Here is an 18,446-nt window from a genome sequence, read left to right as displayed (position 1 = left end):
AAAAAACATTAATTGTAACCCCTCTGTGCCTTTTATGGTTACTGTAGTCACATTAGAGGTAGTGGATTATTGATAAGTTTGTCTTTTGCTTATTTATTTTTTCTGTGACATCGCACTCACTCCAACCTCTGATTGGTGGAGTCCTCTAAATGGGGCTAGTCAGAGCCAAATCTGTATACACACAAATCATAAACACAAATAGTACAGACAGATTTCTATAAACATGCACACTCAACGTTATTCTAGTGTCCTCCAGTCTGACTGAAGACGGGCGGACAAACAGACTTTCAGTGCCTGATCTTAAAGGGAGTGTTCACCCAAAGACATTTACTCTTCCTCATATTGTTCCAGACCTTTATGATTTAATTTCTTCTGTGCAATGCAATAGAAGATGTGAAAAAAGAGGAAGAATGTTCATGCTGCTTTTCTTGTGTACAATGAAAGTAAATGGGGACAAATGCTGTCAAGCTTCAAAAACAACAATAAAGCTAGTCTCAATTTCGATGTGTCATTTTTTTAATTTATGCAAATGCAAATAAGATAACTTTCAACAAATAAAGATTTAACATTTGGTCTGTTCTTTACACTAAGGTATCAAAAACTCTGAACTCGTACATTCAAATTTGGCACATCAAGACAAATGTCTTTGAAATTAAACCTGGCATGACACATCTTGATGCACCATATTTGAAGCTATGTTAACAAAAATAAGATGATTTTCAGCAAACAAAAACTTATGTTTTCAGAAGCCTATAAATTTCATCAGACGGGCTGTATTTATGGTGCATTTTTTAGAGTTTGACAGCCTCTGTCCCCTTTCGTTTAACAAAAAAGAGCAGTGTGAACATTTTGTTTAGTATCTAATATTGGGTTCTACCAAAAATAGAAAGTCAGACTTGGTTTGGAACAGAGAAATAATGAAAGATCTGTCATTTGGGGGTGAACTGTCCCTTTAAGGCAGATGTCCACATCCTGATTGGCCCTTTCTTGCCTCCATCCATTCAGGATTGGCTCCCTGCAGCTCAGCACCCCGCCCCCTAACACTTTAACACCAATCCTGTGCTTGTATTTGCATGCTCAGAAGCAATTACTGTCCTCACGACACACACCTGGCCATTCCCTACACTCGGAAAAATGGTTTTCTGCATTGACTTTACTGTCAAAGCCAGTTGTAATATGTGTTCCATAGACAAACAGGCAACCAGCGCTGCCCCAGACTCTTTTATTCATCCACCTTTCAGCATGCCACACCTTCCTCTCATGGATCCCACCATGAGGCATCCATCCTTCTCATGTCATCCTCCTTCCAGCTTTTCCTCTGTCACTGAGTGTGTCCTTTCTGTGTCCTGATTTGTCAGCATCTCATGATCATGTGGTTTGACTTGTATCCATCCTTCCCCTTCCCCTGTTTCTGTATCTCTATCTCTATCTCTCTCTCTCTCCCTCCTTCACTGCTCGTCCTCTCTGTTGCTGAGGTAAACAAGTGGCCTTTTGATATGGAAGACGAACTACAATGGAAACAGCATTTTACTGTCAATCTCAGTCCCTCCCGTCCAATCCCTGTCCCACTTTTGTTAAGCTCCTCCCACATTCCCATGTTCGTTTTTTCCCTCATTTCGGGAGATCTTGATATTCTTTTATTTGTTCATGTGATTAACACTCTAACAGGGTTATTTGCACTTCTTCATGGCTTTACGCCTCTTGGCTTTGGTTTGGGCTCGCCAAGATGGTCAGGCAGCCCGCGTCCCGGCGTCTACGTCCACGTCAGCGGGGGCGTGTCGCCAGAGGCGGGTCGGCCTGTAGCGGGGCTGTCTGTGCGGGCGATGGACATTGGGCTTCTCATTAACCTACTCCTCCCTGTTTGTCCCCTGTCACTTGTGTTTTAGAGAAAGATGAGGCTGCAATTGAGAGCTCTGAATTCAATTCCACGTCAGTAGCTGATGTGGACAAGCGGGTGAAACGTCGTCTACTTATGGGTAACTCTTTTCTTCCTCTTTCTATGTGTTGCCATGGCGCTTGTGCTTCTACCCCCTCGTTTCTTTCTGTCCTTTAGTTTGTTTGAGTTGCTTTGCTTTCCTTTGCCCCTCCCCCGAGGTCACTCGTTCAATATTTCTGTCTCTGACCCTACTACAAATTAGAGAAATGTCCCTTCAAACATGACAAGGTTCCTTTTGCACTCTCCTTAAACTGTCTTCGATGCCGTCGCCTCTTCTCTTTGACAAAACAACACGACTAACAACTGACCACATCCATCCACTCCCATTTCCAAAGACGCCAAAACAAATATGACACTGGATTGCCTCTACACTGGATAGTAAACCAATCGTTGCTTTTCCAGTTGAGCGTTTCACTGTATGACTGCAACATTAGGCCAGTTTTAGACAGTGATTAGTTGAACTGAAGGAACATTTGTGGGCTGAATACTGAAAATAATGGCAGGATAATTTTATGGAAGAAGAATGACATGAGGGTTGGTTCAGACCGTTCCACATCATAGGATGCTGTGGGCTGTGGTGAACCGCAGCGGAAGATGCCTGACATCATTTTTTACGCTCTATTAATAGTATGTGTTCTAAAAAATTAAACATTGGCATTTATCATCTGCCCGCATTTACCCTCTGTCATCTGCGCTCCATAAACTTAGTGTCTGTAAATTTGTTCACCATTAAGAGTGTTTCTATTCTCCATGCTCTCCCTATTTTAAAGTCAACATGAAATGCCAACCCCATTTACTTTCATACTTACGCTTTTCTAATTGAGCCATGCTTCAATTAGAAAAATGTAGGGTTTGATTTTATCAATTGAACATTAATGGGTCATGAAAAATGGGTGTTAAATACCAAAATTCACGAATAAATGCTAAATTTTTTGTCATTAAAAAAAATCGTAATGCACCACTACTTCATGTGATTAACACTCTAACAGGGTTATTTGCACTTCTTCATGGCTTTACGCCTCTTGGCTGTACAGTGACTGTAAAAATTTTATTTGTACAAAAACGGTGTAATTCGTGACCCTTTAACAGAAATAGAAAGCCATACAGCCAAAGCAAGTTATTCTATTGGATGCCTTTTGCTAACTGTAATACTGTGCGTTGATGAATTGCTCACATTAAGACCAAGAACGTATTAAGAAAGAAAATCGTTCAACTTTGGTTTCATGTTGACTGTAATGTGTCTTTAATAGAAGAATGATCATTTCCAGGGTGCCGAACAGAAATGCAGAATAAAGTTTAAGTTTCCAGTCCATTTGCTACCGTTAGCTCTCCTAAGAGAGAGAAGATAACTCACACAGACTCAAACCCCAGAAATATATCAGCCATTTAGCCATTTGTCCTTGAATTCATGAACCATGGCCAAGATGTTGTCAGACAGACAACAGATCTGCCTTTGCATGGCAGAAAAAATGTTTGTAAAGTATTTGGGAGGACAGAGCAGACACCTTTTTTAAACAATGAGGTCGTAGAGGGCTCATTTGTTTTATATATATATATATATATATATATATATATATATATATATATATATATATATATATATATATATATATATATATATATATATATATATATATATATATATATATATATATATATATATATATATATATATAAGCATAGATTCATCATATCCATGGCAAATTTTTATTATAATTTTAAAAACCAAAAATACAATGATTTGACTAAATTACATTCAGTCCATTTTTCGGTTCATACATTTCTTACTACCGATTGCTTTTGACAATTTTAGGTACACCCAGGAACCTGATGATGCAGAAATTTCTTTCAATCTTTATCACCTTTATGACATTACTTTCTCCTCCCTGTAGTACTGTAGCTGCATTGAAGAAAGACAAAAGGTTAACCCTAATTTGCTTCTCCCTCATTTCAGTTTGAGTTTGCTGCCCCCCTTGAGCTGTTATCTAATTATTTTCTTCCCTGTAATGTGTTTCTGTTCCTTTTTTAAATCCTATAATGCCTAGAAATGTTTTATGGATGGGCTGGAGCTTCTTATTTGTGTATATGATATCTATGCTCTTTTTTAATATATATACAGTGCCTTGTGAAAGTATTCATACCCCTTCATTTTTTTCATGTTTTGTTGTGTTGCAGCCTTATGTTAAACTGCTTTAAATTACTTTTTTTTTTCAAACATCAATCTACACTCCATACTCCTTAATTTCAAAGCACAAAACAGGTTTGTAACAGCTTTGGACTTTCAGAAATAAAAAACTGAAACAATTCCTTTGCATAAGTACTCATAACCTTTTCTGGGACTCTTGTAATTTAGCTCAGGAGCATATCACTTGTAGATGTTACTACACTTTGAGTGGAGTTAACCTGTGGCTAATTAATTTGAATGAGTCTGATTTGGAAGGCCACACACCTCTCAATAAAGGTATAACAGCTGAAAATACATAGCATCATATATGCAGATGGGAGAAACCTACAGAAGGAAAAACATCACTGCAACACTCCATTGATCTGGGCTTTATGGCATTGTGCCAAGACTCAATCCTCTCCTCAGGGAAGGCACATGAAAACACACATGGAATATGCAACAAAACCCCTAAAGTGGATTGTGAAGAACAAGATTCTCTGGTCTGATGAACCTCAGTTCTAAGCATCATGTTTGGAGGAAAGCAGGCACTGCTTGTCACCTGCAGAGTTGCATCCCGAAAGTATAGTGTGCTGAGTATAGGTATAGTGAGGAGCCTCATTCTGTGGGGCTGTTTTTCAGTGGCAGGGACTGAGAGACTCGTCAGAGTAGAAGGAAAGTTCAGCACAGCAAAATATACAAATAGCCCAGTCCAGAGCATTCAGAACCTCATACTAGGCAGAAGGTTCATCTTCCAACAGGACAATGACCCTAAACACACAGCAAGAGTGGCTTATAGACAACTCTGTGAATGTCCTTGAGTGGCCCAGCCATAGCCTTTGGATTGAACCCATTTAAACATTTCTGGAGAAACCTGAAAATGTCTGCCAGCACCCATCCAACCTGATAGAGCTTGAGAGGTGAAGAGGTGAGAAGAAGGATGGCAGATAATTGCCAAATGCTGATGTGCAATGCTTGTCGCTTCATACCCCAAAAAACTTGAGGCTGTAAAGTTGCTTCAACTAAGTACTGGGTTAATGGTATAAATACTTACGTACCTATTTACCTATCTACCTATGTACCTATTTCAGTGTGGTATTGTCAATAAATTTGCAAAGTTGTCACAAATCTGTTTTGTGCTTTGTCAATATGGTGTATGAGTGTATTATGATCTGGGAAAAAAGTATTTTAAAGCAATTAACATAAGGCTGCAACAACGAATTTTGGAGAAGAAAAAATGAAGAAAAACTTTCGCAAAACACTATATATATATATATATATATATATATATATATATATATACTATATAATATAATGATTTAAAATATATAATATATAATTATGTTATATATATTCTGACAAATGTTTCATTATTTTTTAATACATAGTCAAAAGTTGTGAAGAGTTTTAAAAACTAGTCACATGTGATGTCATCATCGTTTAACTCACTGACCTCGCTATTTCACCCGTCTAATATCATATTCCAAGTTTCATGATACACAAATGGGCTCGTTATGACAGATTCACACGAATAGCTTGGCTTTGCATGTGAGTGTTTGTGCAAGTGTGTGCGTGTGTGTGTTCTATCACACAGGAGCCACATGAGAATGCTAGATTTGACACTCGGCGTTCCCACTTCATCCTGCCCTCCTGTCACAGCTGGGGCCAACAGCACCAGGATGTGACCGATACTGACAAATTAAACTGGAAAGTCAGTGTCAGAAAGAAAGCTGCTATTGTACCCAGGCATGATGGGAAACCCAGAGACTGGAGAGGAGGAGAAGAAGAAGAAAAGAACGTGAGACACTGACCACAAGGAGGTGTTTTTAAAAGGTGGTCACTTAGCAGCAGGGGGGAATTTGATCTAAATATACTGCCATGTGTCGGGCACATGTGGAAAGGGGCTGATTCTGATGCGTTGACCTCCAGAGCGTGATCCAAATAAACGTCACACACCTCTGGCCAGCTGTCTCTCGGCACCGACCATTCAAGATGGTGCACAGCCCGGATTTATCACCTCATCTGAAAGTTGTTGAAGGCAATGAAGCCCTCGATGTGAGGAAGGCCTGTGTGGTTTCCTCCACCTCCCAAAGAAGGGCCGCTTTTCAGCAATGGGACGTTCAGGCAAATTCTCTCAAGTCATCTGTGGACTTCTAGTTTTATCTGGCCATGTGCCAACAGGAGTGGTGGTTGAGGAATCTTCATCTTTCGTTGTGGATATATATATATATATATATATATATATATATATATATATATATATATATAAATCCATCAATCAGAAGACCACACCCATTTAGAGTCAGCCACACCTCTTTTTAAGAACTTTTGGAGCAGACATTCACAGATAACTTAATCAAACATTGTTTGCATGTCCCATGTACATGTCCCTGGGCAAAATACAGTCCAGCTGGTCTTGGAGCAGTTAAATTGCCCATAGCATTAGACACTAATAACAGGGTCTTTTGACATGCTTAATAAATCATTAACAGAAAGCTATTTCATCCACTCCCCCATCCCAAAAAAAAAAAAAGTCCTGTTTTGGATGGAGATCTTCTACGCCTGGACTATTTTGTGTCTTTAGCCAAATTTCCTGTGGGTCTTTTTGTCTTGGTCAACAAAAAGCAAACATGATGGCTTAAAGCAAAGATCCCAAATGGACATGTTGGCTCCCAACCCGACAGGAAATCATCTGACCTGGAAAATCAGACTTCGTTGTAGTTAACCTTGCACCGTGTGCTAACCAGGTGTGATTATGGGCATAAAATCTGGTCCAATCGGAACACATCTGTCCGATGTGTAATGTGGAGTGAGTTTGGACCACTGAGATTTCAAAGTGGGTGGAGCTACTGACAAATCTCATGCAAATATGTGGCTGTTTATTGCATAAAATGCTAATTTTTTTATATGAACATGATTGTGTGATGACATCACATTATAAGACAAGTAAGCAGCTGGAAGTTTAGTTGCATATTAAGATTAATCGATTACATTTCATAAATGAGTAAAACAATTTTATATGCATTCAAATGCAAGTAAAAAACAATGTTTTTCTCAGTTTAACTGCTTATTTTGACCTTCTCTCCACAGTCATTCATGTGACAAGACTAACTCTCTGCTTTCCACCCTCAACCCAAACGCTATCCATTTCTGGTTTCCCCTCTGTTAATTTTATCCTCAAGATAAAGCACTCTTTCCTTTTTTTATTTCACAATTTGATTGACCAAGTTGCCAAGGAAGTCTTTATCTTTGGTTTTAGTAGGGCTAAGGGACTGTTCTAATTTCATGCAGTATGTGTTTTATGTGTGTCACGAACCTGTCATCTTCTAAGTTCAAGTGCTGTATTAGTTTCTTGATTCCTAATAAACCACCAGCTGCACCAACTGAGATTCATTTTTTACATGCACTCTTCCAAAAAACTAATAAAAAATTAAAATAGTTGTGGTCAAGCCTAGCTCTCAAAACAACTGCACATCCTCACTTAGTTCTTAGTTAACCGTGTCTAATGCTGTCAACAGCTGTTGAAAAGTGATTTCTAATTGTGTTTATGCTTCCTTACTTCCTCTGCCTGTCCCGTCCTGTGTGTTTGTTTACCCAGAGACCTGTGCGGTGAACAACGGCGGTTGCGATCGCACTTGCAAGGACACGGCCACCGGGGTGCGCTGCAGTTGTCCGGTGGGCTTCACCCTTCAACCCGACGGCAAGACCTGCAAAGGTCAGTGTAGATGCATGCTGTTTGTGCGATTTGTGTTTAAAGTTGCATGGAGCATGTCCTGATTTCCTCTCTCTGTGTGCTTCTGAATGTCAGGGAACAATTTGAGATTTCCTGTATTTAGACTGCAAGGCTCGGATTAAATTGGAGGCACGTTATTAGATGAATTCTTTTGCTCGAAATGGTCAGGTATTGGCGGATGTGTGAGGGTGTGTGATCCCAAGCCAAGACCAACTGGCTTTACGTCCGTTTGTCCTGTCGTGTGGAATGGGTCGGTGATGGCCGTGTTGTTGTTGCTTTGGCTGCGAAGCATTTCTTCCGAAATTCCAGCTTTGACGTCAATTACCAGGGGTTTCAAAGTAAAACTACCGCGGAGCGATCTTGGCATGGGATGATGGTGGGTTCTCTCTAAACAAACACACTCAAGAACTCACTGACCATACTATGGTCCAAGAGACTGACACACTTCAAAATTAATCACTTCCTGTTCTACCTAAATTGGTGATAGTGAACACGTATCTCTTTACCTGTGGGTCACTTCAGGAGAATGTTTCTGAAATTGGCTGCTTTTTCCTTTTCATTTTCCTGAGTGGTTGCTGTAGTGACGAGACGTGGTCATGTGACCGTTTCTTCAAGAAGGAAGAGAATGTAGCACATATGTGCATAAAACAGCCCAGTCTGCGCCATACAGTGAGACGCCTCTGCAAACCAACCACTGTTTGATTAGTGAGGCTGTCATACAAAACCACACATACATATAAACACACAATCATAGCGCCATCCTGAGGTTAGAAGGCCTTTAAAGACCTTTCTTTTGTGTGCTGATGTATTTCCTGTTGAAACAGGAAGTTTGGGCAAGACCCTTTTTTGTAAATAATCTAGTTTTCATCACATCCGCTAGAATGATTTGCTACTAAAACCAAGTGTTTAATTGGGAGAGAAAAAAAAATTAAGTGCAAGATGATCCATCAATGTGTCTGCTGGGAATTTATAGTTGATCCAGCCTAAGCTGATTTGCATGTTTTTAAAATGGTTTAGGATGGCTGTTAAGTGGGTGTTAAAACCAGTTTTCATTGTTTTCATAATGGTAGGGAATGGCTGCTGATTTTTTGAAGTCCAATAAAGTGCATCCCTATATCATTAAAAGTACTCCACATGGCTCTGAGGGTTAATGGATTTCTGAAGTGATTTGATGTTTAAGAAAAATATGCATATTTAAAAGTTTATGAACCATAATCTTTAGCTTACACTAACTGTCGTACGCTCATGCATAAGAGAGTGGTGTTCCAATGTATAGATGTAGGACGTAGTTAGCAGAAGCTAGAGATCATGGTTTATAAAGTTTTAAATATGGATAATTTTCTTACATGAATGCATCGCTTCGCTTCAGAAGTCTTTTATTAACCCCGCCATGTGGAGTACTTTTTATGATGGATGGGTGCACTTTATTGGACTTCAAAAAATCAATAGCCATTCACTGCCATTGTAAAGGACTATTTTAATATAACTGAAAGAAAAAATTCATATACACCAAGGATGGCTTGACGGTGAGTAAATCATGAGGTCATTTTCATTTTTGGGTAAACTATCCCTTTAAGGCATAATACCACAAAAATACCACAAAATGTCAATTTTATGGGGTCTTTAAAATTTTCCAGCTGTTTTAATAATGGCATTAGTGTATTGTGTTAGCATGTTCTTTGATTGGACAAAAATTTGTCCCTGAGTGCAAGATGAGTCAGCGTACCATTTTAGGCTGGTTTAAACATTTTTCAGCATGGGTTATTTCATTTTGTCACTTTTTAGGAGCACGCCAGCATAAAAATGTTTAAAGTTAATAGAAATGAACTTCATTGAAGTTCCATTTCATGAGATTTTCCAATTTTTTCAATTTTATGTGAGTTTGAATGTGATGGCATTACAGAGGTGTATTGTGTTACTGTGAGGTGTTTTGTGTATCTCTGTGTTTGTACTGTAAGATGGATGTTGGTCTGGTTCGGCTGCGACCCGCCCTAATAATTGGGTCCGCCTGAGGGTCTGCCTTCATAAATCCAGCACAAGGCCTTAGATCTACTCACTGACACACCATTTATCACACACATACACGCACACACACACACACACACACACACACACACACACACACACACACACACACACACACACACACACACACACACACACACACACAAACACACACACAATCATGCACTCACACACATACTTTTGGGTCAATTATCACAGGTGTGCTGTGCCAGTGACCACTTATTACTGCTTGTTAGGGAACTCTGTAAAAATAGCATGTAATCAAGCTCTTTAGTAAATAAGAACAAGGGTGCTAAAACAGGGCTGAGATCCACCTAAGGGATGTTACATTGGACTGTGAACGTTAGATCTGATTAGGCCTTATTTTAAATAATGTAAAATTAAATTATTAAAGAATTATTAATATTAATCGACTTTTTATATTTTAGAAATGGTCTTTTTTGTAATTTTTAAATATATATATATATATATATATATATATATATATATATATATTTTGTTTAATCTAGAGTCAGTCAAGCTGTGTGTAGGAATATACAACCTTGTATCACAAGTGATAAATTAATTAATTAATAAAGAAAACACACACTTTTTATTTTTTTTATAAAATGTGTATTTTAAAATCATACTCTTAATTTTTTTTAAATAATATAATATTATTATACAATTTTTATAATATTTATGATATGTTTATTTACTGTTAACTTTATTTTAACCTATCTAGAGTGAATCAAGCTGTCTGTGTGTGTTGCCTTAAGGTACATAAAATATCCCCTGTATTTCCATATATATTATATATTATAATATATATTCTTAAATGATATATACAGTACAGACCAAAAGTTTGGATACACCTTCTCATTCAAAGATTTTTCTTTATTTTCATGACTATGAAAATTGTAGATTCACACTAAAGGCATCAAAACTATGAATTAACACATGTGGAATTATATATGGAATTATATACATAACAAAAAACAACTGAAAATATGTCATATTGTAGGTTCTTCAAAGTAGCCACCTTTTGCTTTGATTACTGCTTTGCAAACTCTTGGCATTCTCTTGATGAGCTTCAAGAGGTAGTCACCTGAAATGGTCTTCCAACAGTCTTGAAGGAGTTCCCCCGAGAGATGCTTAGCACTTGTTGGCCCTTTTGCCTTCTGTCTGCGGTCCAGTTCACCCCTAAACCATCTCGATTGGGTTCAGGTCCGGTGACTGTGGAGGCCAGGTCATCTGGCGCAGCACCCCATCACTCTCCTTCTTGGTCAAATAGCCCTTGATGCCTTCAGTGTGACTCTACAATTTTCATAGTCATGAAAATAAAGAAAACCCTTTGAATGAGAAGGTGTGTCCAAACTTTTGGTCTGTACTGTATATATATATATATATATATATATATATATATATATATATATATATATATATATATATATATAAAATAACAGAAATATAGAGTAAATGACCAAATGTTACATCTTTAACATTTATTTAGCTGATGGTAAGTGGGTTAGATTTAAGTCTGTGGAGGCCGAGACAGATGAAAGCACAATAATGATAGGTGTTCAGCCCTCATATGTAATTGGGATGTAAATGTTGCACATAACAGAAAAGACGCAAGTGCCACTTACATAATAACCCAGGCGACTCTACACTTATACCAACATTAACCACAGACTAAACAGAAAAGTGCATCACATAGAGATCACGCTGCTATAATAAGTGTGTGTGGGTCGTGCAAATGTCTCAGAGTGACCTTTCCTTATTTTTCCACTGTCGTCTTCAATTTTTTTCTCTCACACTTTCTTTCCGAGTTGTCTCGCAGGGAGCTGCCCCATCTTGTCTCTGTAACATAATCATTTCAATATAAACTATTTAGGGCATGTTTAAATGCCTGAATTTGATAAAAGGCCCTTCGTTGGCGATGACAGACAGGAGAGCCCAGCCAGCGCGCTGACAGACGCGCACTCGATCGCAGATAGTGAGTGAGAGGGAGAGCGAGGGAGGAGAGGGAGAGTGATTGAAACGACTGCGAACAGTTTCCAGATGTTTGATTAGAAGGTGTGTGTGTACGGTGTCATCAGGGGAAATGAATTATGGGAACGAACAGTTTGTCTTTTGTGCGTGTGCTCGCATATCTGTGTGTTTCTTCTGTCCGGCTGATGGTACCCCAGGCACGTCTCCGCTGGCCTGCATACTTGCGTGTTTGGGGCTGAAATGGTTTGAAACGAGAGTTTAGCTTTAGTCAACCATCTTGGTCATTGCTGTTCTGCTGCTAGACTAGAAAATAACTGTGCTGGTCTGTCTGAATCTATCATTGTCATTTATCACTTTAACTTTGAGTCTCATTTAATTACTCCAACCAGAGTTTAGACTACAAAAGCAGTTTGAAACAATACCTAAAAGTAGCTGTTTACATATGATTAACATTACTTTTCCATGGTGACCACTGACCAGTTTATATAGTTATGATCTACGTATGTGATGTCAGTCAAAATGGTTTCAGTCGTTTCAGATTTGTTATTTACTTATTTCCAGATTAAGATTATAAAAAAAATTCCCTATAGAATAATGTACACTGATTTGTGAGTGCTAAAACATACACTTTTAAATATTATAACTATATATATATATATATATATATATAGTACAGACCAAAAGTTGGGACACACCTTCTCATTCAAAGAGTTTTCTTTATTTTCATGACTATGAAAATTGTAGAGTCACACTGAAAAGCAGTAGTGCAAAGCAGTAATCAAAGCAAAAGGTGGCTACTTTGAAGAACCTAGAATATGACATATTTTCAGTTTTTTCACACTTTTTTGTTATGTATATAATTCCATATATAATTCCACATGTGTTAATTCATAGTTTTGATGCCTTCATTGTGAATCTACAATTTTCATAGTCATGAAAATAAAGAAAACTCTTTGAATGAGGTGTGTCCAAACTTTTGGTCTGTACTGTATATATAATAATAATAATTAATATAATAATGACAATAGCAATATAAATAACAATTATTTTTTTTTACCATTATTGTTATACACTATTATTAATAAAACAAAAGATTTAATTATTATTTAATTATTATTATTAAATGTAGATTAATAATGTAATAAGTTTTCAATTTTACAGAAATATTTGGAAAATGTAATTTGGAAAATATAGTTTGGATTTTACCTGCACTACAATTATTTAATTTTAGGTTGTCCAGATTAGTAGAATTTCAATAGACATTCAGAATTAAAAATATATTCCGTTTGTTTGAGGAACTCAAATTAATTAGATACCTGTTAGCAAAACTGAATTTTGATACATGTGCAGTGTTGTTCTGACCAGATCTTATGCTGTTGGGGTCTTTTCAGAAAGCTCATCTGTCCTCATAGATAACAACAATGATCAGCACTGTGTAAAGACTAGAGCTGGTAAGGGTCATAGCAGGCCTGTTTTCTCCATCTCCATCACTTCTCCGGTTCTCTCTCTGATCGGGACAGTGAGCTCTGGCACAGAGGATCCATTTGTATTAATACATGCTGAGCCCAGTAATCCGCACAATAGCAGCCAGTCGGCATCACCTCGGATGACACCGGCCCCGACGGACCCCTGCGCGCTCTGAAGAGTTTTAGTGTCGGGGGCGAAATCACGCTGGTTTTTCCTGGCGGCTCTGGACAAGCAGCGCCTGTGTTATTACATGGCAAAATCCCTTTATGAACAAAGCAAATAAAACTGGCCATTTAAATCTCCAAAAAATACACTGGCGTGCTCAACGGCACATTTCTCAGAGATTAACTAGCCTGAGGTGAGCAGCCTGAAAACGATCTGCAAAAACACTCCTTTTGTTGAAAACACTGTCCTAACTTATTTGTAGAGGTTCATGTTTCCACAAATGTATTCATTTTAATTGCTTTTTTTCTCTAAATATTTGGTAAGGCTACACACATCCCTGAGTACAGACAAGCTCATGGGGATTGCACATTCTTCTTGCAAGCTTGCTTGCTTGCTTTCGAATCAGATCAGGTTAGCGTAGCACTTGTTTTATAAGGACATTTCTGAGTGCCGTGTTATGTTTGCTCTCCTTGTTTCCGATTGAAAATCGATGTAGATGAATCCTCGCAGCCTCTCGGTCTTGCCCCTGCAGTTGTTTATCATTTACAGATGTGAAAAATGTCCAGTGTTTGCTTAAACTCAAAGCTTATTTAGTCTCATTAAACTTCATTATGTGGAATATCATTAGCCCCCTGCCTGCCCTAAGGAGCCATTGGAATAAAGTGCATGTGTGTGTGTGAGTGTGTGTGAGTGTGAGTGTGTATTTGGGAACTGTGAATCCTAAATCACTGTTAAATATTCCATTATGTCATTTGCTCTATATAGTTTTTACTCTGTTAATGAATCAGCTTGATGTTATAATAGTTATTAAGATCCTAGACGACATCTTTTCAGTGTTGAAATTCTGATGTTATATTAATATGACTGTAGAACATCTTAACCTGAACAGGTTGGTATAACATAGACTGATTTGGTAAATTAAATTAAATTAAATTAAATTAAATTAAATTAAATTAAATTAAATTAAATTAAATTAAATTAAATTAAATTAAATTAAATTAAAATAAATTTTATTTTATTTTATTTTATTTTATTTTATTTTATTTTATTTTATTTTATTTTATTTTATTTTATTTTATTTTATTTTATTTTATTTTATGCCTAAAGGTTTTTACACATTTATACAAAAATATTCAACCACGTATCACAAGTAATATGCCATGCATTTTCATGTCTGTGCTCTTCACCAATCTTATAATGGAAATATAGAGCAAATGACTGAACTTTGCATCTTTAACTGACAGGTAGACAGGAAATAAGCTGACAGACATGATAAAGCACTTCCTTTAGGTCATGGAGAGCAACTGACCTCATGGCACAGGCTCAAACTTGCTTTTATCAGCTACTGTAGCTTGAGTCCTCTGATGCTGCCCACATCTGAACCATTCAACCCTGAGGATGTCTAATATGTCAAGACACACAGACTGAGACAAGAAAAGCAGACTATATAAAGTATTATTTTTTTATATTTATATCAATATTAGCTTAACATTAGGAAGCCCTGAGCTGTATGTCCTATAAGTTTCATTGTTTAACACATCATTCAAAAGACATTCTAGCGAGGTTATTCTCCCGTCTTACTGCTCTCTTTCTGTTAATCTGCCTTCTGGAGGAATAGAGCAGCAGAGATGAATGATTTAGGCATTGTAAAATGGTTAAGATTATGTGGATTTTAAAGCCAGCAGGGTAAGTTGTGGTCACAGCTCCAGTCTGAGTGATGGACACTGAAACAGGAAGAATATAATCATATAAATCAAACACTGTATATTTCCAATCTCTGTGTTAAAAAGAAAGTGATTCATATTTTTCATTCTAGCTGGCTTACTTTTTAGCACACTGGTGTACAACTATTTGACATTTAATACCTAAGGTTACCTGTTTAAGTCTATTTTGAACAGCGGGGTCCAAAAATCTGAGACCACACTGAACATCTGCTATTCGAATTCTAATTTTAACCTGGAAAATCAGGAAGTTTTAGAATTTTGATGAGTTTAAAACAAAGAAAGTTTATGATATAAAATTAAATGTTGTTATTCTTTTGTTAGATTTTTTCAAAATTATAATTGTATTTTTATGTAATAAATCATGTTTTTATTTTTATGCAATTATATAATATAATAATTATTATTGGAAACAAGTGTTGTGGGGGGAAATTTAAATATGCTAATTAACACCATTTTCTCTAGTGATCTCAGACTTTAGCACTACATTTCAGATTATTTATTTATTTATTTTTCTAAATAATTAATTTTTAAAAGTATACTACGTGTCTTTGGTTATGTTGTTCAAAAGTTTGGGTTGCTAGGAATTTGTTATGTTTTTGAAAGAAGTGTTCGTCAAGGCTGCATTTATTTGACCAAACAAACAAACAAACAGTAATATTGTGTCATTTAATTAAAATTTTAAAATAACTTTTGTTGTGTATTTTAATGTATTTTAAAATATAATAAATGTTTTTGTTATGGCAAAGCTGAATTATAAGCAGCAATTACTAAGATGCATTATTATTAATAATGTATATCAAGTGTCAAATCTGATAAATATAATGCATGCTTACAGTGTAAAATTATTATTTTCTTTCATAAAAAAAAACAAAAACAACAATTGCACTGATTCCAGACTTTTAAATGGTAATGTATTTAGTTTAAACACAGTTACTTGATATTAAAAAGTGAATCTGTGTAAAATAAAACCATAATGATTAGGAATGTTTGTTGATTTGTGTAAATTGACGCATGTTACCGCCTTGTGTAACAGTGCCGCCCCATGTTCAGTTAGCATGTTTATCTGTGGTCTTAAGCTTGGTGGAAACTTTCTGTCCCACCTCAGTTCAGTTAATATTAGTGCAAACCTGAGCCAGCGTGTGTTTGCTGCAGCTACTGAAATAACTGCAGAGGAAACCCCAAACTCCACACACACATAGTTTCCTACACACTTGTTGATGGGATTAGCTTTTATTGGGTTTGTGGATGGTGTGCCAGCATTGGCTGATATATTTAAGATGATGTTGTGGAGCTGTGTATGTGGCCGCCTGTTTAGGAAAACTGTTTATATATCCAAAAAGCTGTTTATGAGAATACTTGTACTGGTTTTACACCTCCCATATCAGTGTTATTCACCATTATTATCATTATCTCTCTCTTCTTTGCAGACATCGACGAATGTTTGGAGAATAACGGAGGTTGTGATCATTTCTGCCGGAACACAGTGGGCAGTTTTGAGTGCAGCTGTCAGAAAGGACACAAACTCCTGACTAACGAACGCACCTGTCAAGGTGAGTCACTTTTCACACTACATTGTTTCTGCTTTCTGGGTGGATTTTCAAATTAATGTTTTAGATGTTCATGGGTCTATGACTATGACACTTTATGATTCATCTTAAAGGGATTGTTGACACCAAGGTAACAATTCTAACATAGGCTTGCTTTCTTCTATGGAACAAAAAAGGAGATATTTAGCAAAATGTTCAGGCTGCTCTTATACTTCGTTATGCAACTTCAAGCTCAAATATCAATCAGAAGTATCAAAAAGTATCAGAATGGACCTAAATGTTATTTATTGAGTGAGAATCTTCCTCTTTACTGTAGTTTTATTCTGTTAAACAAAAAAGGAGATGTTTAGCAAAATGTTCAGGCTGCTCTTATACAAACAACAACTTAAAGCTCCAAAAATAACAATGAACATATCTGTAACAAATTAAAACTTCCTAGTCATCGGGAAGAAGGAGGCGGGAACCGGCGGACAATCAAATAACATTTTAATTACAAAAATAAACACAAAACAGCGCACCAGCCCCTCACGGATGACTGGTGCGCTCAAATAAAAACCAAAACACAACTAAAAGCCCAGGCCTGGTCCTCTCTCGTCCTTCACTGTCGTCGCTCCAGTTTAATATCCTTCCATCTCCTAAGTGGGACTCGAGACCGGCAGTGGGTCGCAGGTGTCACTGATTTGCCCAATCATTGCCGGCCTCACTCCTTGTTCCCACGTCCCTCGGCCCCGCCCCACTCGCCACAATATCATACATGACTAAAAATATTTATAAAATTTTTATACATTTTATTTTTTTATTTGCTAAACATCTTCCTTTCAACTGTAGCTCTCAAATTGCAATCATACTTGCACAACAACAGCTTGTCGTTTCTCTGAATAGCGAGTTGAAAATGTAAATATCTGTACAACTTAACAGAGGTGGAAAGAGTACAAAAATATTCTACTCAAGTAAAAGTACCATTACATTAATGAAATTTTACTTAAGTACAGGTAAAAGTACCAGTCTAAAAATCTACTCAAGTAAAAGTAAAAAGTAGCTCATTTAAACTTTACTCAGAGTAAAAATTACTTAGTTACATTTTAACAGTGGGAGGGAGTCAAAATGGGACAGGCCAAGGGTGTCAAACTCAGTTCCTTGAGGGCCACAGTCCTGCACAGTTTAGATATAACCCTAATTAAACACACCTGATCCAGCTAATCTAATCATTTAGGTTTATTTGAAAACTACATGATATGTGTGCTGGAGCAGGGTTAGAACTAAACTCTGCAGGGCTACGGCCCTCCAGGAACTGAGTTTGACACCCCTGGGATAGGTCTATTAATCTCAAACTATTGTAGTTGTTTTTAATTAAAGGAATCAGTTATTTAGAGTAATAAAACATTTGGGCTGTTACCAGGCAAATCAGTATCAACAAACTCATCTTTTAATGCAGAGGAAATGCAGAAGATTCATTGGAAGTGGCATTTAGATGTATTACACTGTTTAGTGCAGGACAAGAATGCATTTAACCTGCAGTTACAAATGCATGAATAATGTTTTGATATACAAGACATAAAATGTTGAATACTCATTTGAAATGATAAGAAATTAATTATTTAAAAAAATCAAAAGATACTTTAAATGTGAAATTAAAATGGCCAGTATGTGTCAGCAAGTCACTGTTAATAAGTGAGTCATTGCGATTGAACCGAATCATTTAAACGGTTGATTC

General features: G+C 36.9%; 1 protein-coding gene across 4 annotated transcripts in view; it reads left to right on the top strand.

Annotated features, from left to right (window-relative positions):
• Nucleotides 1-18,446, top strand: part of LOC132105591 (signal peptide, CUB and EGF-like domain-containing protein 1) — a 64,295-nt gene that overhangs the window by 32,017 nt on the left and 13,832 nt on the right. For 2 of the 4 annotated variants that reach the window (XM_059510827.1, XM_059510828.1), the window contains exons 7-9: nt 1,887-1,976; nt 7,696-7,812; nt 16,613-16,735. In XM_059510827.1, the coding sequence (XP_059366810.1) occupies nt 1,887-1,976; nt 7,696-7,812; nt 16,613-16,735 (330 nt within the window). The remainder of the gene's footprint in view (nt 1-1,886; nt 1,977-7,695; nt 7,813-16,612; nt 16,736-18,446) is intronic. The other 2 variants (XM_059510825.1, XM_059510826.1) reach the window with 1 other exon arrangement.

This window comes from Carassius carassius, chromosome 26, assembly GCF_963082965.1.
Source record: "Carassius carassius chromosome 26, fCarCar2.1, whole genome shotgun sequence".
Lineage (NCBI taxonomy): Eukaryota > Metazoa > Chordata > Actinopteri > Cypriniformes > Cyprinidae > Carassius > Carassius carassius.
This window is presented reverse-complemented; position numbering and strand designations above follow the sequence as displayed.